Below are 24,643 nucleotides of genomic sequence, written 5' to 3'. Positions count from 1 at the left end.
ATAAAGAGGATTAATGAGGGCAGAAGAGTGGACATGATCTATATGGACTTCAGTAAGGCACTTGGCAAGGTTCATGGCAGACTGGTTAACATGCCTACAACACTTGGAATACAAAGAAAACTAGCCATTTGAACAGTTAACTGGTTTGAAGGTAGAAGACAGAGGGTGTTGGAGAGGGTTGCTTTTCAGAGTGGAGGCCTGTGACCAGTGATGTGCCACAAGGATTGGTGCTGGGTCCATGGCTTTTCGTTATTTATATACATGATTTGGTTGTGAATATAGGAGGTATAACAAGTTTGCAGATGACAACAAAATCGGATGTGTAGTCAACAGCGAAGGCGGTTACCTCAGGGTACAACTGGATATTCATCAAATGATCAATGGGCCAAGGAGTGGCAGATGGATTTCATTTAGGTAAAACGGAGGTGCTGCATTTTGGAAAGGCAAATCAGCAGGACTTATACACTTAATGGTAAGGTCACAGGGAGTTTTGCTGAACAAAGAAACCTTGGAGTATGGGTTCATAGCTCCTTGATAGTGGAGTCCCAGGCAGATAGGATAATGAAGGCGGTGTTTGGTATGCTTTCCTTTATTGGTCAGCGCATTGAGTATAGGAGTCGGGAGGTCACGCTGCGGCTGTACAGGACATTGGTTAGGCCAGTGCTGGAATATTGTGTGCAATTCTGGTCTACCTCCTATAGGATGGATGTTGGGAAATTTGAAAAGGGTCAGCAGTGGGAGGAGTGACAGCGAAGACCAGGGGCCTGCCAGGAAGCTAAACTTAAAATTATCTAAACTTACCTCGAATAAGTGGAGCGCACACTGAGCAGGAGCAGACACGGGACAGATGAGTAAGTGAACTGATCGAATTGGGTGGTTGTGTCACTCATCGTCCTCTTCTAACCCAAACAAAAGGTTGTGTGTGCCAGATTCGTAAGGTAACTTTTTTCTGTACAGTCTCTTTGGGAATTTCAAATAGTGGGGATGGCGGTTAGGGCAATTGAATGTTCCTCCTGCAGAATGTGGCAGTGAAGGGTCACCACTAGTGTCCCTGCTGACTTCATCAGTCCGAAATACACCCAACTCCAGCTCCTCAAAAACCATGTTGGGGAACTGGAGCTGGATGAACTTCAGATCATTAGGGAGGCAGAGAGGGTTATTGAGAGGAGTCACAGGAAGGTAGTCAGACGTAAGGTACAAGAAAAACACAGATGGGTTACTTTAAGGAAATGGTAAGGGAACTGGCAGGCAGTGCAGGGAACCCTTGTGGTTGTTCCCCTCAATAACAAGTGTAGAGTTTTGGATCTTGTTGCGAGGGACAACTTACCAGGGATAAGCCATGGAGTACAGGTCTCTGGCATATCCTGTTGCTCAGAAGGGAAGGGCAGAGAGGAGCAGAGCCTTAGTCATTGGGGATTGCACAGTTAGGGGGACAGATAGGATGTTCTATGGGAACAAGAGACACTTACGGTTGGTGCATTTCCTCCTAGATGCCAGGGTTTGTGATGTTTCTGATCGTGTTTTCAGGATCCTTGTTGGGGACAGGGAACAGCCCCAAATCGTGGTCTACATAGGTAGGAAAAGGGATGCTGATTTAACGCAGAAATTCACGGAGCTAGGATGAATAGGGAGAGAGTAGAGTTGAACATGTGACTACAGGAATGGTGCAGGAGAAGTGTTTTGGGAACTTGGATAATTGGGGCTCCTTTTGGAGTAGGTGAGACCTCTTCAAACAGGATGGTCTACTCCTGAACCACAGGAGTACAAATATTTTCAGGGGAAAATTTGCTATTGCTATTCGGGAGGGTTTAAACTAATTCAGCAGGGGGATCGGGACCTTAGTGGGCGGCACATTGGCTAGCACTGCTGCCTCACAGCGCCAGAGACCCGGGTTCAATTCCCGCCTCAGGCGACTCTGTGGAGTTTGCACATTCTCCCCGTGTCTGCATAGGTTTCCTCCGGGTGCTCGGGTTTCCTCCCACAATCCAAAAATGTGCAGGTTCAGTGAATTGGCCATGCTAAATTGCCCGTAGTGTTAGGTGAAGGAGTAAATGTAGGGAAATGGGTCTGGGTGGGTTGCGCTTCAGTGGGTCGGTGTGGACTTGTTGGGCCGAAGGGCTTGTTTCCACACTGTAAGTAATCTAATCTAATCTAAATTGGAGTTCCAGTAGACAGGAGGTTGAGAGTAGTGAGGTCAGAAATATGGTTTCAAGGTCATAAGAGTACACTGGCAAGCAGGAAGGTAGTCTGAAGTGTCTCTACTTCAACGCTAGGAGCATCTGGAATAAAATGGGTGAACTTGCAGCACAGGTTCGTACCTGGGATTTCAACATTGTGGGCATTTCAGAGACATGGATAGAGCAGGGACAGGAATGCTTGTTGCAAGTTCCAGGATTTAAATGTTTCAGTAAGAACAGGAAAGTTGGTAAAAATAGGGGAGGTGTGGCATTATTAGTCAAGGACAGTATTACAGTGGCAGAAAGGACATTTGAGGACTCGTCGACTGAGGTAGTATGAGCTGAGGTTAGAAACAGCAAAGGAGAGGTCACCCTGTTGGGAGTTTTTTTCTAAGCTCCGAATAGTTCCAGAGAGATGTAGAGGAAAGGATAGCAAAGATGATTCTGGGCAGAGGAGAGAGTAACAGGGTAGCTGTTATGGAGGACTTCAACTTTCCAAATATTGACTGGAAATATTTTTCAAGTAATCTAGATGGGTCAGTTTTTGTCCAATGTATGCAGGATAGTTTACGGAGTGTGTAGACAGGCCAACAAGGGGCAAGGCCACATTGATTTGGGTCTGGATAATGAACCTGGCCAGCTGTTAGATTTGGAGGTAGATGAGCACTTTGGCACAATGCGATTCTGTTTACTGTAGTCATGCAAATGGATAGATGTACAATGCAGAGCAAGAGTTATTGCTGGGGGAAAGACAATTATCATGCGATTAGGCAAGATTTAGATGCACAGGACGGGGAAGGAAACTGCAGGGGATGGGCACAATTGCAATGTGGAGCTTATTCAAGGGACAGCTCTTACGGGTCCTTGATAATTACGTACCTGTCAGGCAGGGAGGAAGCTGTCAAGCAAGGGAGCCACGGTTTAATAAACAAGTCTAATGTCTTGTCAAGAGGAACAGCAGTGTTAGTCTTACAGCTGTCCTTACCTGCCTTGCTCAGAATTGTCTGACATTGCTGCCCTTGCTGCAAAGACATCGCCTGTGACTGGAGCCACATGTTTCAACACTCCAAACAGGCTGCTGGTTATTCCTCTACCCAACAGTCCTCTTCCTGTCATGGAAAAAAAAACATATGTTCAGCCATGCCAACCTTAGAAACTAAAGTACAGGACTTGGCTGTTCAGCCCCTCAATCCTGTTCCATTAATCTACAGGATCATGGCTGGCTTGTGGCTGAACTCTGCACGAACTGCCTTAATAACTTTGCTGAATACAAGTTTATCCACCTCAAATTTAAAATTATGCACTGATGTTCTTTCCATTGACATTTGTGGAAGAGATCACCAAACATCCATCACGCTGTTGAAAACAAGCTTTACAGTTCGTTTCCTGATCGTATCCATCTCTCTTCCTCAAAATCTAATCATTTAACCAAAATTTTGTTCACTTTGTCCAATATCACTTTGTCTGGTAACACAACAGGTTGCATTTTACCAGGTTAGAGGTACTGCATAAAAGTGTATGTTGATCCTATTGATGCACTTATTTCATGTGGCATGCTTTTGGAGGAACAAGAACGAAATGGAAGTCACCTCACTCCACACGATTTCCCTGCAGAATCCCTGCTGCCCCATCCTTTCACAGGGTCTAGTGCGGATGCCAGCTATCATTTAGCACTCTCCACACCCAGCGGTTTTTACACCAACAATCAGAACTGCCCCCCACAATGCTGTAAGCCAGAGAGACCATTCTGTCAAACTAGTCTATGCTTAGCCTTACACTGTACATCATCCACACATGTCCTTCTCCTCCAACTGCCCTCACCTTTATCTAGTTTACCTTCAAATACAGCTAAACCACTCCGTGGCTGTGTGCCCCACATTCTTCTTAGTCTGTCAGATTCTTGACTGGAATTACTGCTAACTACTTTGCACTGTGACCCTGATATACTGCTCAAAATATTTTCCATTCCCAGTATGAATGGGAATTTAAGGCAGCAGTCTCCAAGAAGAGAAGAATTTACAGCAACAGAAAATCAAAATCATGCAGATTCTAGAAATTTTAAATAAAAGCAATAAGTGCTGGAAACACTGAGCAGAAAGCGTCAAAGTTCTAAAGTGGACATGACTCCTCTCAAGAAGAAAAAAAAGGCATGACCTATTGGAAATATCCACTCATGAAAACCTCTCACAAGCATTGCGTTAAGTGCAAATAAACATGCAGAGAAATGGGACAGGGACTTGCTTAGCTGTATCCACTAAACCTAATTGCACAGCATGAGAAGGAGCCACCTCGATGAACCTCTCTGTGCTGCTGTTGCAGCCAAGTCAGAAACCATAGAGTCTTCTAGACCGTTGCAAGGAAGATCTCCTGAAGCCAGTCCATGATGGGGGAAAACCAAGTAAACTACTAAGAGGAGCTGGGAAGCAGCAAACAACACTTCTGCAACATGTCAACACACAGGATCAAACACCTGAGATTGATTCTTAGCTCAGCTGAAGGACAAATCCACTTGCCAAGGTAATCTCCTCGTCCACTGCCTTCAAACTGCAGCAATGAAGTGAGGCCTCGAACTCGTCCAGTTGAACGGCCCAGTGGCTAAAAAAAAAACGAGACAATTAGAAAGAAAGAACTTGCATGTGTATAAACTCTCATTCTTACAGCATGCTTCACCATAACAGTGTCACCCAAAACACTTCACAACCATGAGACTCATTAAGATACCATCAGTCTTATTAAATTAGATTACTTAGTGTGGAAACAGGTCCTTCGGCCCAACAAGTCCACACCGACCCGCCGAAGCGCAACCCATCCATTCCCCTACATTTACCCCTTACCTAACACTATGGGCAATTTAGCACGTCCAATTCACCTGACCTGCACATCTTTGGACTGTGGGAGGAAACCGGAGCACCCGGAGGAAACCCACGCAGACACGGGGAGAATGTGCAAACTCCACACAGTCAGTCGCCTGAGGCAGGAATTGAACCCGGGTCTACAGGCGCTGTGAGGCAGCAGTGCTAACCACTGTGTCACCGTGCCGCCCATAAATATTGGAACTTTGGAAAGCATTTCAACCTCCCTCTTTTTTCAAATACCTTCCCTAAAATTACCCTTTTGCATTTTCCTCAGCAACTTGAGAGAGACCCCCACCATCCCCAACTTCACTATGCAGGGTGCTCTCTCTCTGGCTCATCCACCTGACCTGCACATTTCTGGACTGTGGGAGTAAACTCACGCAGACACGGGGAGAATGTGCAAACTCCTCACAGACAGTCACCTGAGACTGGAATCGAACCTGGGACCCTGGTGCTGTGAGGCAGCAGTGCTGACCACTGAGCCACCCACTGTGTAGATCATATGGGAAACATTACAGGTGACCTTCACATAGCTGAATTGCACTGATGAAAGGTATGAATTGATTGGAGAATTGGTTTCATCTTGGTGGTGCTGGGAGAAGCCAGCGCAGTCACGGAGAATGCCATCAAAAAAAAGATAGGCATGGGCCACGGTTTGTTGTCTCTTCTGAATTACAAGTCTGACAGGATAGTTATTGCTCGGTGCTACTATGTGCATGTTAGCCTTGATTATAGGGTAGGTTATTCAACGTTGCAGTGGAAAAGATGCTTGCATTGTGGGGTTAGTGGCTCCTTCAACACCAACCAAAGTGCAATAGACACTCATGGAAATAACTCTGAAAGCCCTCTTCCAGGAAAATATAACGTGGGAAGGATAATGAAACAACACTGGGAAAACCGAAGAGTTTCCAACTTTAACAAAGAAATAAAACAAACCTGTTGCTCAAAGTAATTAACATTGTCTGAATTGGCAGATAATGCTCAATCCCAGTTTGTCTAAGGCCGGCAGATGCAAGTGAGATGGGAAATTCAAAGGCATTGCAGGGCTAAAGGAAAGGGTAGGGCACTGGGAGATTAATTGGAGAGCCCCAAGAGCCCCAAGATACAATGGGATGAATTACCTCCTTCTGTGCTTCGTAACTTCAATTTGTGACACACCTTCTTCATTCTTAAATCAATGCAAAGTTTTGATGGTGATCATGGTCAAATATTTATAACAATGTGCAAGTAGTGTATTGTGGGAACCAAGTTTTTCGATAGTTCTAGCGAACTGATCATCACAGGCAGCATGGTGGGTCAGTGGTTAGCACTGTTGCCTCTCAGCACCAGAGAACTGGGTTCAATTCCACCATCAGGCGACTATCTGTGTGGAGTTTGCACATTTTCCCTTCATGGGCTTCGTCCAGTTGCCCCAATTTTCACCCAAAGATGTGCAGGTTAGGTGGATTGGTCATGCTAAATTTCCCAGTGTCCATGGATATGCACGTTAGATGGATAACAAGAATAGGGTGGGGTGAGTGCTCTCCAGAGGACTGGTACAAACTCAATGGGCCGAATGGTCCAGTCCACACTGTCTGCACTCTAAGTGAAATTAGGTACAAGCCTTGACAGTGCAGCTCGAATTTCTCAGCTTCAGACAGCCAGTCCAACAACCAAGTACAACTGCCAGAGGGCTTACCAGTGGCCTTTAGAAGCAATGCCTCATTTGTTCTCAAGTAGGTTCTGACAGCTAAAATGCTCTTGTTAGGATCTGAACAAATGATGTGGGGAAGCCAGTGATACACTGGGGTGGACAAAGTTTAAAAAAAACACACAACACCAGGTGATCATTCAACAGATTTATTTGGAAATAAGAGCTTTCAGAGTGCTACTACTTGATCAAGGAGCAACGGTCCAAAAGTTGCTGCTTCCAAATAAACTATTACCTGGTGATGTGAGATTTTTAACTGGATTTGCAGAGACACTGCCCTCTGTGTGTGGGGAGGGGTGGGAGCTGTGGTGAGCAGGAACTGCAAAATATTCCCTAATACTATCAAAAGAAGAAATCAAGATTAGGATGTTAGCTTTGAGGTCATGGCTTCTTCTACACAACTTAGAACACATCATCATGGACTCCGACTGATCACACTCCCCACATTACAACTGGGACATCCAGTGGATATGAAATGAATAATTCCAATCTTGCATGTTCCTCTTTCTTGAAGCTTCACTGTTTGAGAGGGCAACTTTTTCATCACGCAGAGGGTGGTACATGTATGGAATTAGCTGCCAGAGGATGTGGTGGAGGTTGGTACAATTGCAACATTTAAGAGGCATTTGGATGGGTATATGAATAGGAGGGGTTTGGAGGGATATGGGCCGGGTGCTGGCAGGTGCGACTAGATTGGGTTGGGATATCTGGTCGGCATGGACGGGTTGGATCGAAGGGTCTGTTTCCATGGTGTACATCTCTATGATGAAGTTGTGTACACACTTTAGCTCATCTCTAATGCCTCTGCATCCACTGCAGCTTTTAACACTTTCAAACTTATGAGAAAATTAATAACATTCTCACTCAATTTGAATACGTTCGATCAAAACAAAAATAATATGGATGCCAGAAATCTGAAAAACAAACAAAATAGTGAACTAATTAGCAGCACCAAAGTAGAGACAAATAGAAATAACATCTGACTAAATCTTAATCATGTTCAGAATAGGCTTTGAACTCTGAAAAATTACCAAGTTCAGAAATTTACTCCATTCCATAAATTAATTCTGTAAAATAATAGGTAATTATGACCAAATTTTCACTCAGCTGAACTTAATTGTTACTCAGATTGCCTGATAGGGAATAAGTCAAACAGATATACATTTCAAACGTACTTTCCTCGTGCAACTAAGCCAGGACAATATTCTCAAGACTTGCGCAGGAATCACTGGTTTAAATTCATCACCTCGGAAGACTCTGTTTAATATGACTTTGTGGCTTTAAATAAGCCAAGTACGTGAACAGATTGATAGGATTGAACACCATATCCTTGTAAGGTTGTACAGCAATCAACGTATCCCACAGAAAATTTAACTGAACCTTGCTTTGTTTTCTGAAATATAAAAATCAGGACATGCGCTATGAAATACGTGGAAGTTTTGGAAAAACAATATACAATACATACTCCATGGGTAAATCCGAGATTGGCTGCCAATTGCTCATCTTGCAGTGGGTAATCTCGCAAGGACTCTGATTTCGGGGGTCGCACACTTAGAATCGTTCTCCCTCTTGGCAAGGCCACTCCCAATTTCTGTGCTGGCTCCTGGCAATGTCCAGGGAGATTAGGGTCAAGAGCTGCATGAGGCAAGCCACCTCGTAAAGTGAGACTAGGTCGATCGGACATTGAGGAGGCAGGGCAGAATCTGCAAAATGAAGCATTCACATTCTAACATCACAGTTCTCCACAAAGACAGCACAGATACTCCACTTGAATCAGTTCTGGATTTTATTTTTTGCATGTTAGCCCTGGCTGTATAGTTCATACCATCAGCCTAGACACAAGGTTATTTCACTCCAGGTTAGACATGGTCAGTGTCAAAATTGAAAGATTGCAGGACTACCAGATATGCTATCTATGGTCTCATCTGAAAGACAAAGGCCACAGTTGCCCCCTCAAGTGAACAGCAATGGTTCCGCAACATTACTTTGAACAGGAATAGAGTAGGTACCCCAATATAAAACAGGTTATCAGTACTGACGCAGAGAACACAAATCAGATGTATGTCACTGGCACAAAGTACTTTGGTGGTTGCAGACAATCACATTCAACAGAAATGCAAGTTAGCTTATACTTTACAGCAAGCATGTCAACTACAACAACACAAAGACTGCCTACTTTCTGAATAAACCCAAGACAAGGTAGCATCTTGAAGCCAAATTTGCAAGCTCATGCGGTATGCAACATTTCACAATTCAAGTTAACTGAAGAGGAAATAAAAAAACTAAATTATATCGTGCTTTTCACATCTGAAGAACTCAAGCAGCCAATAAAACGCTGATTGTGAGATGAAACAGAAACCTCATGACAGCAAGTCTGTTATCACAGTGGGCTAACTGCAGTGTTACTGTTCAAGTACCGGACAATTAATTTAGCTGCTAGTTCGAGACCATTACATTAGATTGAGACCAGTACTACTGAGTCATCAGCTAACTCAGAATCTGGAGGTGAGAGCATGTTTGCTTGGCAGTTAAAATCAGCAAGATGAGGGGGCATGGGTGATTAGAAGTTACAGACATCTGAAATGGAGAATGGGGTGAAAGAAAAAGAATCCCTCTTCAGAGATTGTAGGTAAATCAGTAAAGCAAATTCTGGCTATCTCAAGATCGACTGACATCAGGGACTTCATTCTCCTTGTGTTTATATGGTTACATGTCACCTCAGACTGTAGAGATGAGACAGAACTTGAGATAAGGTGTGCAAAGCATAATATGTGCGAATCACACAGATACTCTCAGTGAGAATCATCTGTGGGTCACTTGCAAGATGATAGCATACTTCAAAGTGAGTCAACTTCATACTTTTTGGACAAGAAAAGATTCTGCATTGATGACAGACTCCAAATTCTAGAACAAGGAATCCTCTGCAAGAGCAAAATGAAATGCAGATCCCAAACTGCTCCCTCCATGCTTCTGGAGGTCACTGCTGTTCTGCCGAGTATCAAGCACACAGGTCACACATAGCACAATCAGATAGAGAAGAAAGCAATTCTAATTTGAATCCAAACCATATCCGAGTCCCAGCTTTTTGTGACACCGTTCTTTCTCAAGAGTCAACTTCTCTTATTGGGCTCATTTCAGAATAGTTTTGTAGTTGGAAGTGTTCTGTTCTGACTTGCTTGGATGACTTGAGTGCAGATTTGATCAGATTCCCAATCAGTGTACGAGAAATTTCTGACTTGGCATAATCTTTCCAACAGTTAATTATGCACTGCCTTCATTCACTATTCATCAGTCACAATCACATTTCACGTCCTCATTCTTCTTTCCATTTGATCTTGTCCAAATGACAATGATCTCATGCTTCCTGCCCAGGAGGTGGCATGTCAATAATATTGAGCATTGTCTCACAGCTTGTCATTCACAACGAGTCCCTCTGACCACTACCATGAACACAGATTGGTGCAAAACTGTCATCTTTCTTTACAATTCCTGTTACGGTTACAGCCCTATCTCTCACTTCTGCACCCTAACCCTCTCCCTTTCTGTCACTTCCCCAAGCCCAACACCTTTCCTGTCTGAATAATCTCCAATTGTAACCTCATCTAGCCCTGCCTTCCTCTAATTCTGTTGGTAATCATTGCACTATTGGTGGCCATTCTTTCAGCCTCCAGATACTAAGCTCCAAAATTCATTACATCAACTGCTTGGTTATTTCCCCTCTGTTTGGATACTGTTTAAATTGTAACTGCAGCCATGTGTTTGAACAACAGTCTTTCGGCTCTTCTGAAGTTACGAGCTAAACCGGAGTAGGTTGAAGTTGCTGTGAAAATAGTTGTTGTTGGAGTTGCCATCAGTTTCATGGTTCGGGTGTCCTTACTATTTTCTGAAATTGCATGTAGCTTGGAGTAATTTATCATTAAAATACATGGCTGGTGAATCAGTAAATTAGACAGCAGAAGTCATTCAGGCCCTTAACCACACATTTCCACCTACCCTACACAGTTTCGGAAGGTGTTTTTTTAGAACCTGCAACTTGGGAGCACAAACAGATCATCGATCTTGCAAGCTTGCTGCACCATTCAATAAGATTACAATCAATTTGGTTGTGCTCTCAGCTCGCCCATAACTCAACTACTTCATTTATCAACTATCTCACTCAGCCTTGAACAAATTCCAAGACCCAACCTCCACTGTTTTCTAAGAGAGAGAATTCCTAGTTCGTGTAACCCTGAGGGAAAATAAAGTCTCTCCTCTCAACTTTAAACATTACATTTCTTATTCTTGAACGGTGCTCCCCAAATCCAGTCTGTATCACAAGAGGCAACACCCTCGCAATCAAGTCCTCTCAGAATTATTTCCATTTCAATACAATCTCCCTTCATTTAATGGACCTCAGTCCAGTTTGTCAGCTTTTCCTCACATATTAATCATCCCTAACACCAGAAACGAGTCCAGTCCTTGTTAAGTATATACCTAATTGTTTCCATCTTCAGTTTATAACCATAGGTCATTATTGCATGATGCCAAGAGAGAAATGAATTGCTGACAGTCACTGCAATTCATTAGAAATTTTCATTTGGGCTCCTCGGGATTTTCTGTGGGACCAGAACTTCTGTAAACTTGGTTTTCCATTTTGTTGGCCAAAGTAAAGGCTGATATGGATCCAAAGGAAAATCTGGGAATTGTTGTAAAACCTCAACATGACTTCCCAACTCTGACATTCAAAGGACTGAGCAAATAAGGCAAGCGTACCAAAAGCTTTTTTAAACTACCTTGTCTGTATGTGATGCAAACTTCAATTAATACGCACCTGAACTCAGAGGTCCCTCTGTTCTCCAACACTATCCAGGTCTTGAACATTAATTGCATAAGTACTACCTTGTTTGTCGTCCCAAAATGCAGTGCTTTGTACTTGTCCTGATTGAACTCCATCTGTCATTAGTAAGCCTATCGACTCATTTGGTCAAGATCCCTTTGTAATGTTAGAAAACTACCTTCAACATTTACTATACCACTAGCTTTGGTGCACTCTGCAAACTTACAAACTATGCTTTCCATCTTCTCATCCAAATTGTTTACGAACTTGTAAAAGGACTCAGAACAAATCTCTGTGGACCAGCACTGGTGACAGGCCTCCAGTCTGCAAAGTTACCCTCCACAACCACGGTCTCCTGCCATTAAGCCAATGACATATCCAATTGGCAAGCTCACCCTGAATCTCATTGGACCTAACTTCATTAATTAGTCTGCTATGCTGAATTGAAGTCCATGTAAACAACATCCACTGCTCTGCCCTCAACAAGCTTATAGGTAATTTCATCAAAAAACTCAATAAAGTTTGAGAGACAATTTTCTTCACATAAAACCATGCTGACCATCTTTTATAATCATCAACAATTTACCCACAACTGAAACCCTAATCACAGGTCTATGGTTGTCCTGCTTCTCCTTACACCTTTCTTAAAAAAAGGCAACATTAACAAGCCTCCTGTCTTCCAGCAGCTCAGCCATAGATAAAGATGATGCAAATATTTCTGCAAAGGGTCTCGCAACTTCTTCCCATAGTTTCCACAATGTTCTGGGATACATTAGACCAGGTCCCAGCAATTGGTGCATCTTACATTCTCTAAGACTTCCCAAATTTCCTCTTTTGCAATCAAATCTACTCTACCATTTGATGAGATAATGGCTGATCTGATCATCCACAAATCCATTTTCTGCCTTAGTTTAACTTAATTGATTTATTGTCACATGTACCTAGATATAGCGAAGTTTTGTTTTGTGGGCTGTACAGGTAGATCATATCATGCAAAGTGCATTAGTTTAAAAGAATAGTGCAAAAAAAACAAGGTTACAATTGAAGGCAAGATGCTCAAAGAACAATATCAATATTCAAATTTTAAGTTTGAGAGGTCCATTCAGAAGTCTGATAAAATCAAGAAAGAAGCTGTTCTTCAATCTTGAGGTACACATGCTCCAGCTTTTGTACCTTATCTGTAATGAAAAAAACAGAGATTATAACCAGGGCAGAAGGGGTCTTTGACAATGTTGACTGTCTTCCCAAGGCAGTGAGAGGTATAGATGGAGTCAATGGATGAAGTTTGGCTTGCAAGATGAACAGGGCTGTGTTCACAACTCTCTGGAGGTTCATATGGTCCTGGGCAGAGCAGTTGCCAGAGCAAGCTATCCTGCATCCAGACAGAAGGCTTTCTGTGATGCTTGAATTAACATTGTTCAGAGTCTGTATGGACATGCCAAATTTCCTTATCCTCATAACCTGCAATTGTCTAACTGATTAAAAATCTGTCTGGCTCAGCCTTGAATATACTACATGGCTCCGTCTGTACAGTCCTTTTTCGTACAGAATCCCACAAGTTCACTGCTGCAAGAGAAGAAACTCACTTACGAACCCTTATTCTCAGATTGAGGTGCCTGGTTCTTGACTCCACAAGGGGAATTGACTTTACAAATGCACTCAGTCAAGACCCCTAAGAAACTTGTATATCAAGCACATTCGTCACTCTTCGAAATTGCAATGAATACACGTGCAAAGACAGCCACTCCACACCTGGTATCAGCTAGGTGAACTCTCTCTGAGCTGCTTCCAGTGCTACTGTACCCTTCCTTAGGCAATGGGCCCAAGACTGTTCATGGTATTCCAACCAGGATTTGACAAGGGTCTTGTACAATTTAAGCAAAACCTTCTTACTTTTATACTATATTCTCTTTGAAATAAAGGCTAAGATTACACTTGCACCTTCCCCAAATCCATGCCTGAAAAAACAAATGCTTGCATCTTTGGTTTATCTTTCTACAGTTTAAATCAAGCTAACAGTGAGTGGTGATCTACCTGATGTATTGTTTATCATACCTGTCACTTAAATACTTTACCTCAGCTGTCAGCATCCACTGAAGTTAACAGACCAGGATTGCTCTGCTCATAGTTGGAAAAACATGCAATAGGAGATATCAAATCTCACTTGACCACTTGCTGAGTTATGGACAATACCTACCAACAGGAAAGGTAACAAGTGCTAAATTCTAATCTCCTCCCAGCTACCAACAGTATTGAGAGAAACAACATACCTCTTAGGGACACAGTGGCCTAGTGGTATTATCGCTGAACTATTCAGTCTCAGGTAATGCTCCGGGAAGCTGGATTCAAATCCTGCCATGGCAATTGGTGGAATTTGAATTTAACTTTAAACAGTATGGGATTAACAGTGTAATTGCAACGTAAGAACCAGGAGCAGGAGTAAGCCATCTGGCTCTATGAGATCATGGCTATTTTCCGTGGCCTTAGCTCCACTTACCCATCCTCTAACTATAACCTTTTCTTTCTTTTATTGTTTAAAAAAAAACTATGTTTGTTTTAAAAACAAACATTCACTGAAGTAGCAGTAACGACTTCCCTGGGCAGGGAATTCCATAGATACACACCCGCTGGGTGAAGAAGTTCCTTCTCAACTCAGTCCAAATTCTGCTTCTTTTAATTCTGAGGTGACACCATCTTGAACTAGTCTCACCCACCAGTGAAAATATCCTCTACTTCTCTTATCTATTTCCTTCATAATTTTACATGTTTCTACAAGATCTCCCCTTCATTCTTCTAAATTCCAATTAATATAATCACAGTCTACTGAGGCTCACCTCACAAGCCAAACCCTTCAATGCCAGAATCAACCCTGTGAACCTTCTCTGCATCCTTTCTAGCGCCAGTACACCTTTTCTCAAATAAGGAGACCAAAACTGCGTGCAATATTCCAGGCGTGACTTCACCAGCATCCTATCCAACTGCAACATCACCTCCCTGTTTTAAACTCAACAATGAAGGACAAAATTTCATTTGCATTCCTAATTACTTGTACCTACAGATGAACACTGATTCATGCGCAGGTTCCTCTGCACAGCAGTGTGCTGCAATTTCTTAGTATTCAAGTAATAGCTTTTTTTCCCCCAGTTATTGCTACCAAAATGGATGACTTTACATTTATTAACATTTTATTCCAAATGTCAGACCCTTACCCACTGACTTAAACTATCCATATCCCTTTGCAAAGTTTCATCATCTGCTGCAGACTTGGCTCTATCACTCATCTATAGACATCTGCTAACTTTGACACACCACACGAGGTCCCAAAATCCAAACTGAGGTAGTTGCAGTCCCAACACTGACTCCTGAGGCACACCACCAGTCACTGATTGCCAACTAGAATATCACTCATGTATGCCCACTCTTTGCTTCCTGTTGGTTAACCAACCCTCTATCCATGCGAACACATTGCCTGTAATACCTTGCATATTTATCTTATGTAATAATCTTTTGTTCAACACCTTGTCAAATGCATTTTGGAAATTCAGATACACCATCCACTGGGTCCCTGTTGTCCACTGCGTTGGTAATGTCTTCACAGAATTCCAAAAGATTAGCTAAACATGACCTGTCCTTCAGGAACAGAGCATAGAACATAGAACATAGAAAAATACAGTGCAGTTCAGGCCCTTCGGCCCTCGATGTTGCGCCGACCAAAGTCTACCGAACCTACACTAGCCCAATAACCTCCATATGCTTATCCAATGCCCGCTTAAATGACCATAAAGAGGGAGAGTTCACCACTGCTACTGGCAGGGCATTCCATGAACTCACAACCCGCTGAGTAAAGAATCTACCCCTAACATCTGTCCTATACCTACCACCCCTTAATTTAAAGCTGTGTCCCCTAGTAACAGCTGACTCCATTAACAGAAAAAGGTTCTCAGTGTCTACCCTATCTAAACCCCTAATCATCTTGTACACCTCTATCAAATCTCCCCTAAACCTTCTTTTCTCCAATGAGAACAGCCCCAAGTGCCTCAGCCTTTCCTCATACGATCTTCCTACCATGCCAGGCAACATCCTGGTAAACCTCCTCTGCACTCGTTCCTATGCCTCCACGTCCTTCCTATAGTATGGCGACCAAAACTGCACACAATACTCCAGCTGAGGCCACAACAGAGTCTTATACAACTGCAACATGACCTCAGGACTCTGGAACTCAATTCCTCTACCAATAAAGCCCAGTACACCATATGCCTTCTTCACAGCACTATTTACCTGGGTGGCAACTTTCAGAGATCTGTGTACATGGACACCCTCTGCTCATCCACACTACCAAGTAGCCTACCATTAGCCCAGTAATCCATCTTCTTGTTACTCCTACCAAAGTGAATGACTTCACACTTAGCTACATTGAACTCCATTTACCACCTTTCTGCCCAGCTCTGCAACTTATCTATATCCCGCTGTAACCTGCCACATCCTTCTTCGCTGTCCACAACTCCACCGACTTTCGTGTCGTCCGCAAACTTGCTCACCCAGCTTTCAAGCCTCTCCTCTAGATCATTTATAAAGATGACAAACAGCAATGGTCCCAAAACAGACCCTTGTGGAACACCGCTAGTAACTGCACTCCAAGATGAACCTATTCCATCAACTACTACCCTCTGTCTCCTTCCAGCCAACCAATTCCTAATCCAAACCTCTAATGCACCCTCAATGCCATACCTCCGTAGTTTTTGCATTAGCCTACCATGGGGTACCTTATCGAATGCCTTGCTAAAATCCATATACACCACATCTACTGCTTTACCCTCGTCCACCTCCTTAGTCACCTTCTCAAAGAATTCAATAAGGTTTGTGAGGCACGACCTGCCCTTCACAAAACCATGCTGACTATCCTTGATCACATTATTGCTATCCAGATGTTCATAAATCCTATCCCTGGCAATTCTCTCTAAGACTTTGCCCACAACAGAAGTGAGACTCACTGGCCTATAGTTACTCGGGCTATCCCTACTCCCCTTCTTGAACAAGGGGACCACATTCGCTATCCTCCAGTCTTCTGGCACTATTCCCGTTGACAATGACGACATAAAAATCAAGGCCAATGGCTCTGCTATCTCCTCCCTAGTTTCCCAGAGGATCCTAGGATAAATGCCATCAGGCCCAGGGGACTTATCTATTTTCATCCTTTCCAGTATTCCCCAGACCTCTTCCCTACATACCTCAAGGCCATCCATTCTAATCACTTGTGATTCAATATTCACATCAGCAATAGTGTACTGTTCCTGAGTGAATACTGACGAAAAGTATTGATTTAGTGTCTCTCCAATCTCCTCCGCCTCCACGCACAACTTCCCACTACTATCCTTGACTGGCCCGATACCTACCCTAGTCATCCTTTTATTCCTGACATACCTATAGAAAGCCTTTGGGTTTTCCCTAATCCTACCAACTAAGGACTTTTCATGTCCCCTTCTTGCTGCTCTTAGCTTGCTCTTTAGATCCTTCCTGGCTACCTTATAACTCTCAATCGCCCCAACTGAACCTTCACGCCTCATCTTTACATAGGCCGCCCTCTTCCCTTTCACAAGGGATTCCAATTCCTTATTAAACCACGGCTCCCTCACAACACCCTTTACTCCCTGCCTGACTGGTACATACTTATCAAGGACACCCAATAGCTGTTCCTTGAACAATCCCCACATATCATTTGTGTTCTTCCCTTGAAGCCTATTTTTCCAATCCACGCATCCTAAGTCATGCCTCACCGCATCATAATTTCCCTGCCCCCAGCTATAACTCTTGCCCTGCAGTGCACACTTATCCCTCTCCATCACTAAAGTAAAAGTCACCAAGTTGTGGTCACTATCCCCGAAGTGCTCACCTACGTCCAAGTCTAACACCTGGCCTGGTTCATTACCTAGAACCAAATCCAGTATAGCCTCACCTCTTGTTGGCCTGTCCACACATTGTGTCAGGAAACCCTCCTGCACACATTGGACAAACACCGACCCATCTAACGAACTCGAGCTATAGCTTTCCCAGTCAATATCTGGGAAGTTAAAGTCCCCCATAACAACCACCCTGCTACTTTCACTCTTTTCCTGAATCATCCTCGCAATACTTTCCTCTACTTCTCTCGAACTATTAGGAGGCCTGTAGAAAACTCCTAACAGGATGACCTCACCTTTCCTATTTCTAAGCTCAGCCCAAACTACCTCACATGGCAAGTCTTCCTCCATCGTCCTTTCCACCGCTGTAATACTATCCTTGACAAGCAATGCCACACCACCCCCTCTTTTACTCCCATCTCTGACCCTGCTAAAGCATTTAAACCCTGGAACCTGCAACAGCCATTCCTGCCCCTGTTCTACCCACGTTTCTGAAATGGCCACAACATCGAAGTCCCAGGTACCAACCCACGCTGTATGTGATGCTGGAAAAACACAGGAGGTCAGGCAGCATCTGAGGAGTAGGAAAAGTTGCCTTTTCAGGGCCTAAGCCCTTCATCAGGCATGAGGCAGATATGATGCAGAGCTGGGCTGAGGAGCGGCAGATGGAGTTCAACCCTATCAAGTGTGAGGTTGTCCATTTTGGAAGGACAAATAAGAATGCGAAATACAGAGTTCACGGTAGGGTTCTTAGTAAGGTGGAGGAGCAGAGGGGTCTTGGGGTCTATGTTCACAGCTCTTTGAAAGTTGCCACTCAGGTGGATAGAGCTTGTAAGGAGGCCTATGGTGTATTAGTGTTCATTAGCAGAGGGATTGAATTAAAGGGTCATGAGGTGACGTTGCAGCTGTACAGGACCTTGGCAAGGCCATATTTGGAGTACTGTGTGCAGTTCTGGTCGCCTCATTTTAGGAAAGATGTGGAAACTTTGGAGAGGGTGCAGAGGAGATTTACCAGGATGTTGCCTGGAATGGAGAATAGGTCATACGAGGATAGGTTGAGAGTGCTAGGCCTTTTCTTATTGGAACGGCAAAGGATGAGGGGTGACTTGATAAAGGCTTATAAGATGATCAGGGGAATAGATAGAGCAGACAGTCAGAGACTTTTTCCCCAGGTGCAACAGAGTGTTACAAGGGGACATAAATTTAAGGTGAAGGTTGGAAGGTATGGGGGGGGGGGGGGGGGGGGGAGTCAGGGGTTGGTTCTTTACGCAGAATGTGGCGGGGACATGGAATGCGCTGCCTTTGGGAGTGGCAGAGTCAGAATCATTGGTGACCTTTAAGCGGCAATTGGATAGGTGCTTAAGCTAGGACAAATGTTCGGCACAACATTGTGGACCGAAGGGCCTGTTTAGATTAGATTACTTACACTGTGGAAACAGGCCCTTCGGCCCAACAAGTCCACACCGACCCGCCGAAGCGACAACCCACCCATACCCCTACATATACCCCTTACCTAACACTACGGGCAATTTAGCATGGCCAATTCACCTGACCCGCACATCTTTGGACTGTGGGAGGAAACCGGAGCACCCGGAGGAAACCCACGCAGACACGGGGAGAACGTGCAAACTCCACACAGTCAGTCGCCTGAGGCAAGAATTGAACCCAGATCCCTGGTGCTGTGAGGCAGCAGTGCTAACCACTGTGCCACCGTGCCGTGCCGTGTTCTGTGCTGTATCGTTCTGTGTTCTATGTTGAGGCTTGCGATCAGTGAACTGAGAGATAAATGGGAGGGGAGACGGAGTTGGGGCGGAAAGGTATCCGAGAATGTGATAGGCAGATGAAGATGGGGGAGAAGGTGACACATCGGAGTGGAAGGTTGAGCCGAGACATGGGGAAGGTGACGGACAAGTCAAGAAGGCGGTGCCGAGTTTGAGGATCCAAAATCTGAATACAGGCTGAGGCAATTTGTTGTCAGGAACAACCACTTAACAGATGCTCTTAATAACTCAGGCAGTACTAAAGTAGCTTCTCGGCTGCAAACTGCCAATTCTGTTAAAGCTGCATACAATTACTTTTAAGTTACTAACTGCTAATTCTGCTATAATACCTGCATAATTGACTAACCACAGTCTGCTTCAATAGAGATTAGCACAGAAATAATGAGACGAGATAATACATTACTAGCTATCCTAACTGACCTTCAGATGCAGGTACAATGGTTCGGTTAGTGGGATAAGGATGGCCTGAGTGTTGAAAAATTAAAGTTGGGTCCCAGGGAGTACCATTGGACTGAGTAACTGTCAAATAAAGCAATATCGTGTATTGATTGGATGTACTGTGCGATCATCGTCTGTATCCAGCTTTAAGAAATGTATGGAAAGGTCTTTGTATTAAGCCATGTGTGCAACTCCTCCGAGGAACACAAAAGCGTATAACCTCTGTTTCTGGATGCTCTGTGCTGGGCCGCAAGAAAAATAGAGTGCAATCTTAAAAGCCAGATCTTCAGTTGGAGGCTTGGGATGGCATAATGTTGGGAGAGGGGAAGTGAGGAAGCTGTGAAATTCACATTGATTCCATGTGGTTGCAGGGTCCCAAGGCAGAACACGAGGCTTTCTTCCTCCAGGCGTCGGGTCATAAGGGTTTGGGGTTGGAGGCGGCCCAGAATCTGCATGTCCTTTGCTGAGTGGGAGGAGGAATTGAAGTGTTCAGCCATGGGCCAGTAGGGCTGTTGGTGCGTTGGTCCCAGAGATGCTCTCTGGAAGGAGGCGCAAGTTGGCACCCTGTCTTCCTGATGTACAGGAGACCACATCAGGTGCAACGGATACAGGAGATGACACTGGTGGAGGTACAGGTAACTTTCTGTTGGATGAGCTACAGCGAGGGGTTATGGCCGTCTTCCTGGAGCGTCAGAGGCTGAGGGATGACCTTATAGAGGTTTATAAAATCATAAGGGGCATGGATAGGATAAATAGACAGTCTTTTCCCTGGGGTGGGGAGAGTCCAGCACTAGAGGGCATAGGTTTAGGGTGAGAGGGGAAAAATATAAAGAGAGACCTAAGGGGCGACTTTTTCACACAGAGAGGGGAAGATGTATGAACTAAGCTGCCAGAGGAAGTGGTGGAAGCTAGTACAATTGCAACATTGAAAAGGCATCTGGATGGGTATATGAATAGGAAGAATTTGGAGGGATATGGGCCGGGTGCTGACAAGTGGGACTAGCTTAGGTTGGGATATCTGGTTGGTATGGACGAGTTGGACCGAAGGGTCTATTTCCGTGCTGTACATCTCCATGACTCTACGTGGAAGGATCCTCGGGGGCCTTGGATGGAGAGGTGGGTTCAGGTTTTGCGGTGGCAGGGGATGGTGCTGGGAGTGGGGTGTTGAGTGGATTGGAAGAGGGAGTCGTGGAGGGAATGGTCTCTCCAGAATACTGATAGGGGTGGGAAGGGAAACATCTCTCTGGTGGTGGGGTCCATTTGAAGGTGGTGGAAGTGGCATTGGATGAGGGTGTGTATATGGAGGTTGGTGGGGTGAAAAAAGGAGGACCAGGGGTTTCTGTCTTTGTTGCATTGGGATGGGTGGGGTTTGAAGGCAGAGTTGCAGGAAGTGGAGGAGATGAGCTGGAGGGCTTTGTTGACCATATGGGAAGGGAAAGTGTGATCTTTGAAGGAGGCCATCTGGGATTTTCAAAGGTGGAATTGCTCATCCTGGGAACAGATGCAGTGGAGGCGGAGGAATTGGGAATAAGAGATGGCATTTTTACAGGAGGTAGGGAGAGAGGTGGTGTAGACCAGGTACATGAACCCATGTGGCGTCTGCCCAATGGGACAATACCCCATGAGATGCCTTGCTATTTCTCCCGTGATAACAGACACAAACATTCACCCCACTATACGTTAACTGATCTATAATTTCCCATCTTTTATCTTCCTCCCTTTAACAGTGGCGTCACATCTAGATTAGATTACTTACAGTGTAGAAACAGGCCCTTCGGCCCAACAGGTCCACACCGACCCGCCGAAACGCAACCCACCCATTCCCCTACATTTACCCCTTATCTAACACTATGGGCAATTTAGCATGGCCAATTCACCTGACCTGCACATCTTTGGACTGTGGGAGGAAACTAGAGCACCCGGAGGAAACCCACGCAGACACGGGGAGAATGTGCGGAGTTTGCACAGTCAGTCGCCTGAGTCGGGAATTGAACCCGAGTCTCTGGCGCTGTGAGGCAGCAGTGCTAACCACTGTGCCGCCCACATCTACTGTTTTCCAAGCTGCTGGAACTGCATCAGAGTCCAGTGAATTTTGAGAAATTACCACAGGTGCACTTGCTATTTCTCCCACCATCTCTTTCAGCACCCTGGGATGCATTCCATTAGGGCCAGTAGACTTGTCCACCTTTAGCTCCATTAGCATGCCCAACACATGCACAGGGTGGCACGGTGGCTCAGTGGTGAGCATTGTTGCCTCAGTGCCAGGGAGTCGAGTTTAATTCCAGCCTTGGGCAACTGTCTATGTTGAGTTTGCACATTCTCCCCGTGTCTGTGTGGGTTTTCTCCTGCAGTCCAAAGATGTACAGGTTAGTTGAACTGGCCATGCTTAAATGCCCATCGTGTTAGGTGCATTAGTCAGAGGGGAATGGGTCTGGGTGGGTTAGTCTTCGGAGGGTCAGTGTGGACTGTAGGCAATCTAATCTAATCACAACCTCTTGCATGGGAATGATTGCTTCCAGATCCTCACCTACCTTCATCGCTTTGTCAACTACTGGCATGTCATTCATGTCCACCATTGTGAAGACTGACACAAAATATCTATTCAATGTCTCAGCCATTTCCTCATTGGTGATGCCTGCAAAACCATTATCAATTGTTGCAATCATCCATCTGATAGTCTCCTTCCCTACAGGGCATTAATCCTGATGAAGGGCTTATGCTCGAAACGTCGAATTCTCTATTCCTGAGATGCTGCCTAACCTGCTGTGCTTTGACCAGCAACACATTTGCAGCTGTGATCTCCAGCATCTGCAGACCTCATTTATTAATCAGTCAACCTTACCTAGTCTGGCCTACATGTGACTCCACACGTACAAGAATGTGGTTGATTCTTAACTGCCCTCTGCACAATTCCAGATAAGCGATAAATCCTTACGGAGCTAGTGATGCTCTCATCCTGCAAATGAATGAAAGAAAAGCTTAAGAAAACATAAACGATATGGATTACATTCTATTCCTCAGAATATTCTCAAATGTACAGAACACAAACATTTTCAAGTGACCCATCTATCAGGGTTAGTTAAATTTCAAAACAGTCGCGTTAAACCTCCTCTACAACCTGAGGATGCAGTCTATGTCATCCAGTGAGACTTACTGGAAAAGGAGGATGGAAGGACAAGAATAAAGGCAGACCTTCAGAGATCTCAGAATGGTCAGCCTGTCCTCTTAGTATCCAGATTTAATCGCAATCAACACAGGGACAAAGGACTGAAGAACAGGTGGTAGCCAAGGGGACCCTCTAAGATCATGGCTGATCTCAACTCCACTTTCCTGTCTACACACGAGAACTCTATCAAAAAGCAATCTAACTTGGCATTGCCAATATACTTAATGACCCAGTGTTTACTGCTTTCTGGGAGAGAAAAATCCACTTCACCTTTCTATTTAAACACAGGGACCTCTTATTCTTTAGTCTTATTGACCCCTAGTTTTAGTCTTTCCCACAAAAGGAAACACCCTGACATTATCCACCATATCAAGTTTCCTCAGGATCTGATCTTAACAAAGTGACCTCTCGTTCTTCAATAGTTGTGTGTTTACAGGATCAACTTTTTCAGCCTTTCCTCATAAGCCTTCATTCTGGGAGTGAGAGAAGTTAACTTATCCTGAACCGTGGCTAACGAAATCATTACCTGTTTTCAAAGGAAACTAGAGCTGTACAGAGTCCTCCAAGGCTGTGGAGCTACAGTAAAACTTGGACTTGGATATCACATTCCCATTGCAACAGACAATATTCCCTCTTGCTTCCTAATCACTCACTGTACTTGCATACTTAAATTATAAGTAGTGTACCAGGTCACACTGATTACTCTGCGCCATCAAGTTCTGAACTATCTTCTGTTAAATAGCATATGGCTCTTCTATTCTTTGGCCAAAGTGATAAAGTTTAAAACTTTACACATTGCGGGCAAGGGGGCAGATGGCGCACATTCATTTCACCCGGCTTTAAGCCTTAGCAAACACTCTCTCTCATCTTGGCAACTTTACGTTCCTACACCTTGGATGTCATCAGCAAACTTTGCTCCCATATGTTCAGTCTAATCAACCACATTACGAATATGCGCTACAAATAGTTCACACACCTTTGCTTACCAGCTCAAAAAGACTCTTATTCTTACTCACTGCTTCCTGTGAGCTAACCAAACATTTAGCCATACTGATACATAAAGTTCACCCCACGTGGTCTTTCATTTGGCTCTTTATAAAATTACATTTGGACATTTAAAGACATCACCGCTACCAATTTCCCTCAGTCCACTATGACCATCTCTGTTTAAAACAGAATTACACACCATTTCCCATTCATGAAGTACCAATAACTCTGCTTGATTGTACCATTTACTATTATTATTATGGAAAAATATTTAGTATCAACACATCATTTCAGACAACTGATAATAACTTCCAATAGCTGATAATAGCTTCCAACTTCACTAGTCCTTGTCCAAAGCCAAAGGAAACATGGGAGGTTTCATGCAGTTAGCCACAAACTGTGTATTGTGAACCTCCACCAGTCCTGGAGGACCAACATTGGCTTTTAGTCCCTTATATTTTTCCAAGTATTGGCCAAAGCTCTTCCCATCTGTTTTTATGCTGCTGACGACCTTTCCCTCACACCACTTTCCTTTTTTTTGTTCTGACTTAAAACCAACGTTGGACGCTTTATTTTACAAAACTGGTTTTCTTTTGAACTGAATACTGGCCCTTATTCAAATAACGAACCTATTTACAAAAGTTTTCTGGGCTCCCCCCCGGGGCCAAACGCGGGGTAAAGTTCAGCGGCCCGCAGGAATGAAACCTCTATCAGCGCTTTAAGGCATTCACTCAAAAGTTGAGAAGACCCAGAGGATGACTCCAGGTCGGAGCTGTCCTGCTATCTACGGGGATGAAGATAACGGCGCTGATGGAGTCCAAACCGTCGCCTCTCGA

General features: G+C 44.3%; 1 protein-coding gene and 1 long non-coding RNA gene across 3 annotated transcripts in view; both read right to left on the bottom strand.

Moving 5' to 3' along the window:
* The window catches only part of piwil2 (piwi-like RNA-mediated gene silencing 2), a 63,438-nt gene extending 60,157 nt beyond the window's left edge, over window positions 1-3,281 (bottom strand). Inside the window, exon 1 of the mRNA XM_060856698.1 lies at window positions 3,163-3,281. Coding sequence (XP_060712681.1) covers window positions 3,163-3,188 — 26 coding nt within the window. The 5' untranslated portion in view covers window positions 3,189-3,281. The remainder of the gene's footprint in view (window positions 1-3,162) is intronic.
* A 1,441-nt stretch (window positions 3,282-4,722) lies between these two features.
* On the bottom strand, window positions 4,723-24,643 carry LOC132837032 (uncharacterized). 2 transcript variants are annotated; one of them, XR_009647426.1, is made up of 4 exons: window positions 24,437-24,643; window positions 22,497-22,610; window positions 8,188-8,425; window positions 4,723-4,772 (listed from the first exon to the last, which is right to left on the bottom strand). It is a non-coding gene; the product is annotated as an uncharacterized LOC132837032 (long non-coding RNA). The 2 variants fall into 2 exon arrangements; XR_009647425.1 differs by lacking the exon at window positions 4,723-4,772 and adding an exon at window positions 7,583-7,636.

The sequence above is a fragment of the Hemiscyllium ocellatum genome, chromosome 48, assembly GCF_020745735.1.
Source record: "Hemiscyllium ocellatum isolate sHemOce1 chromosome 48, sHemOce1.pat.X.cur, whole genome shotgun sequence".
NCBI lineage: Eukaryota > Metazoa > Chordata > Chondrichthyes > Orectolobiformes > Hemiscylliidae > Hemiscyllium > Hemiscyllium ocellatum.
This window is presented reverse-complemented; position numbering and strand designations above follow the sequence as displayed.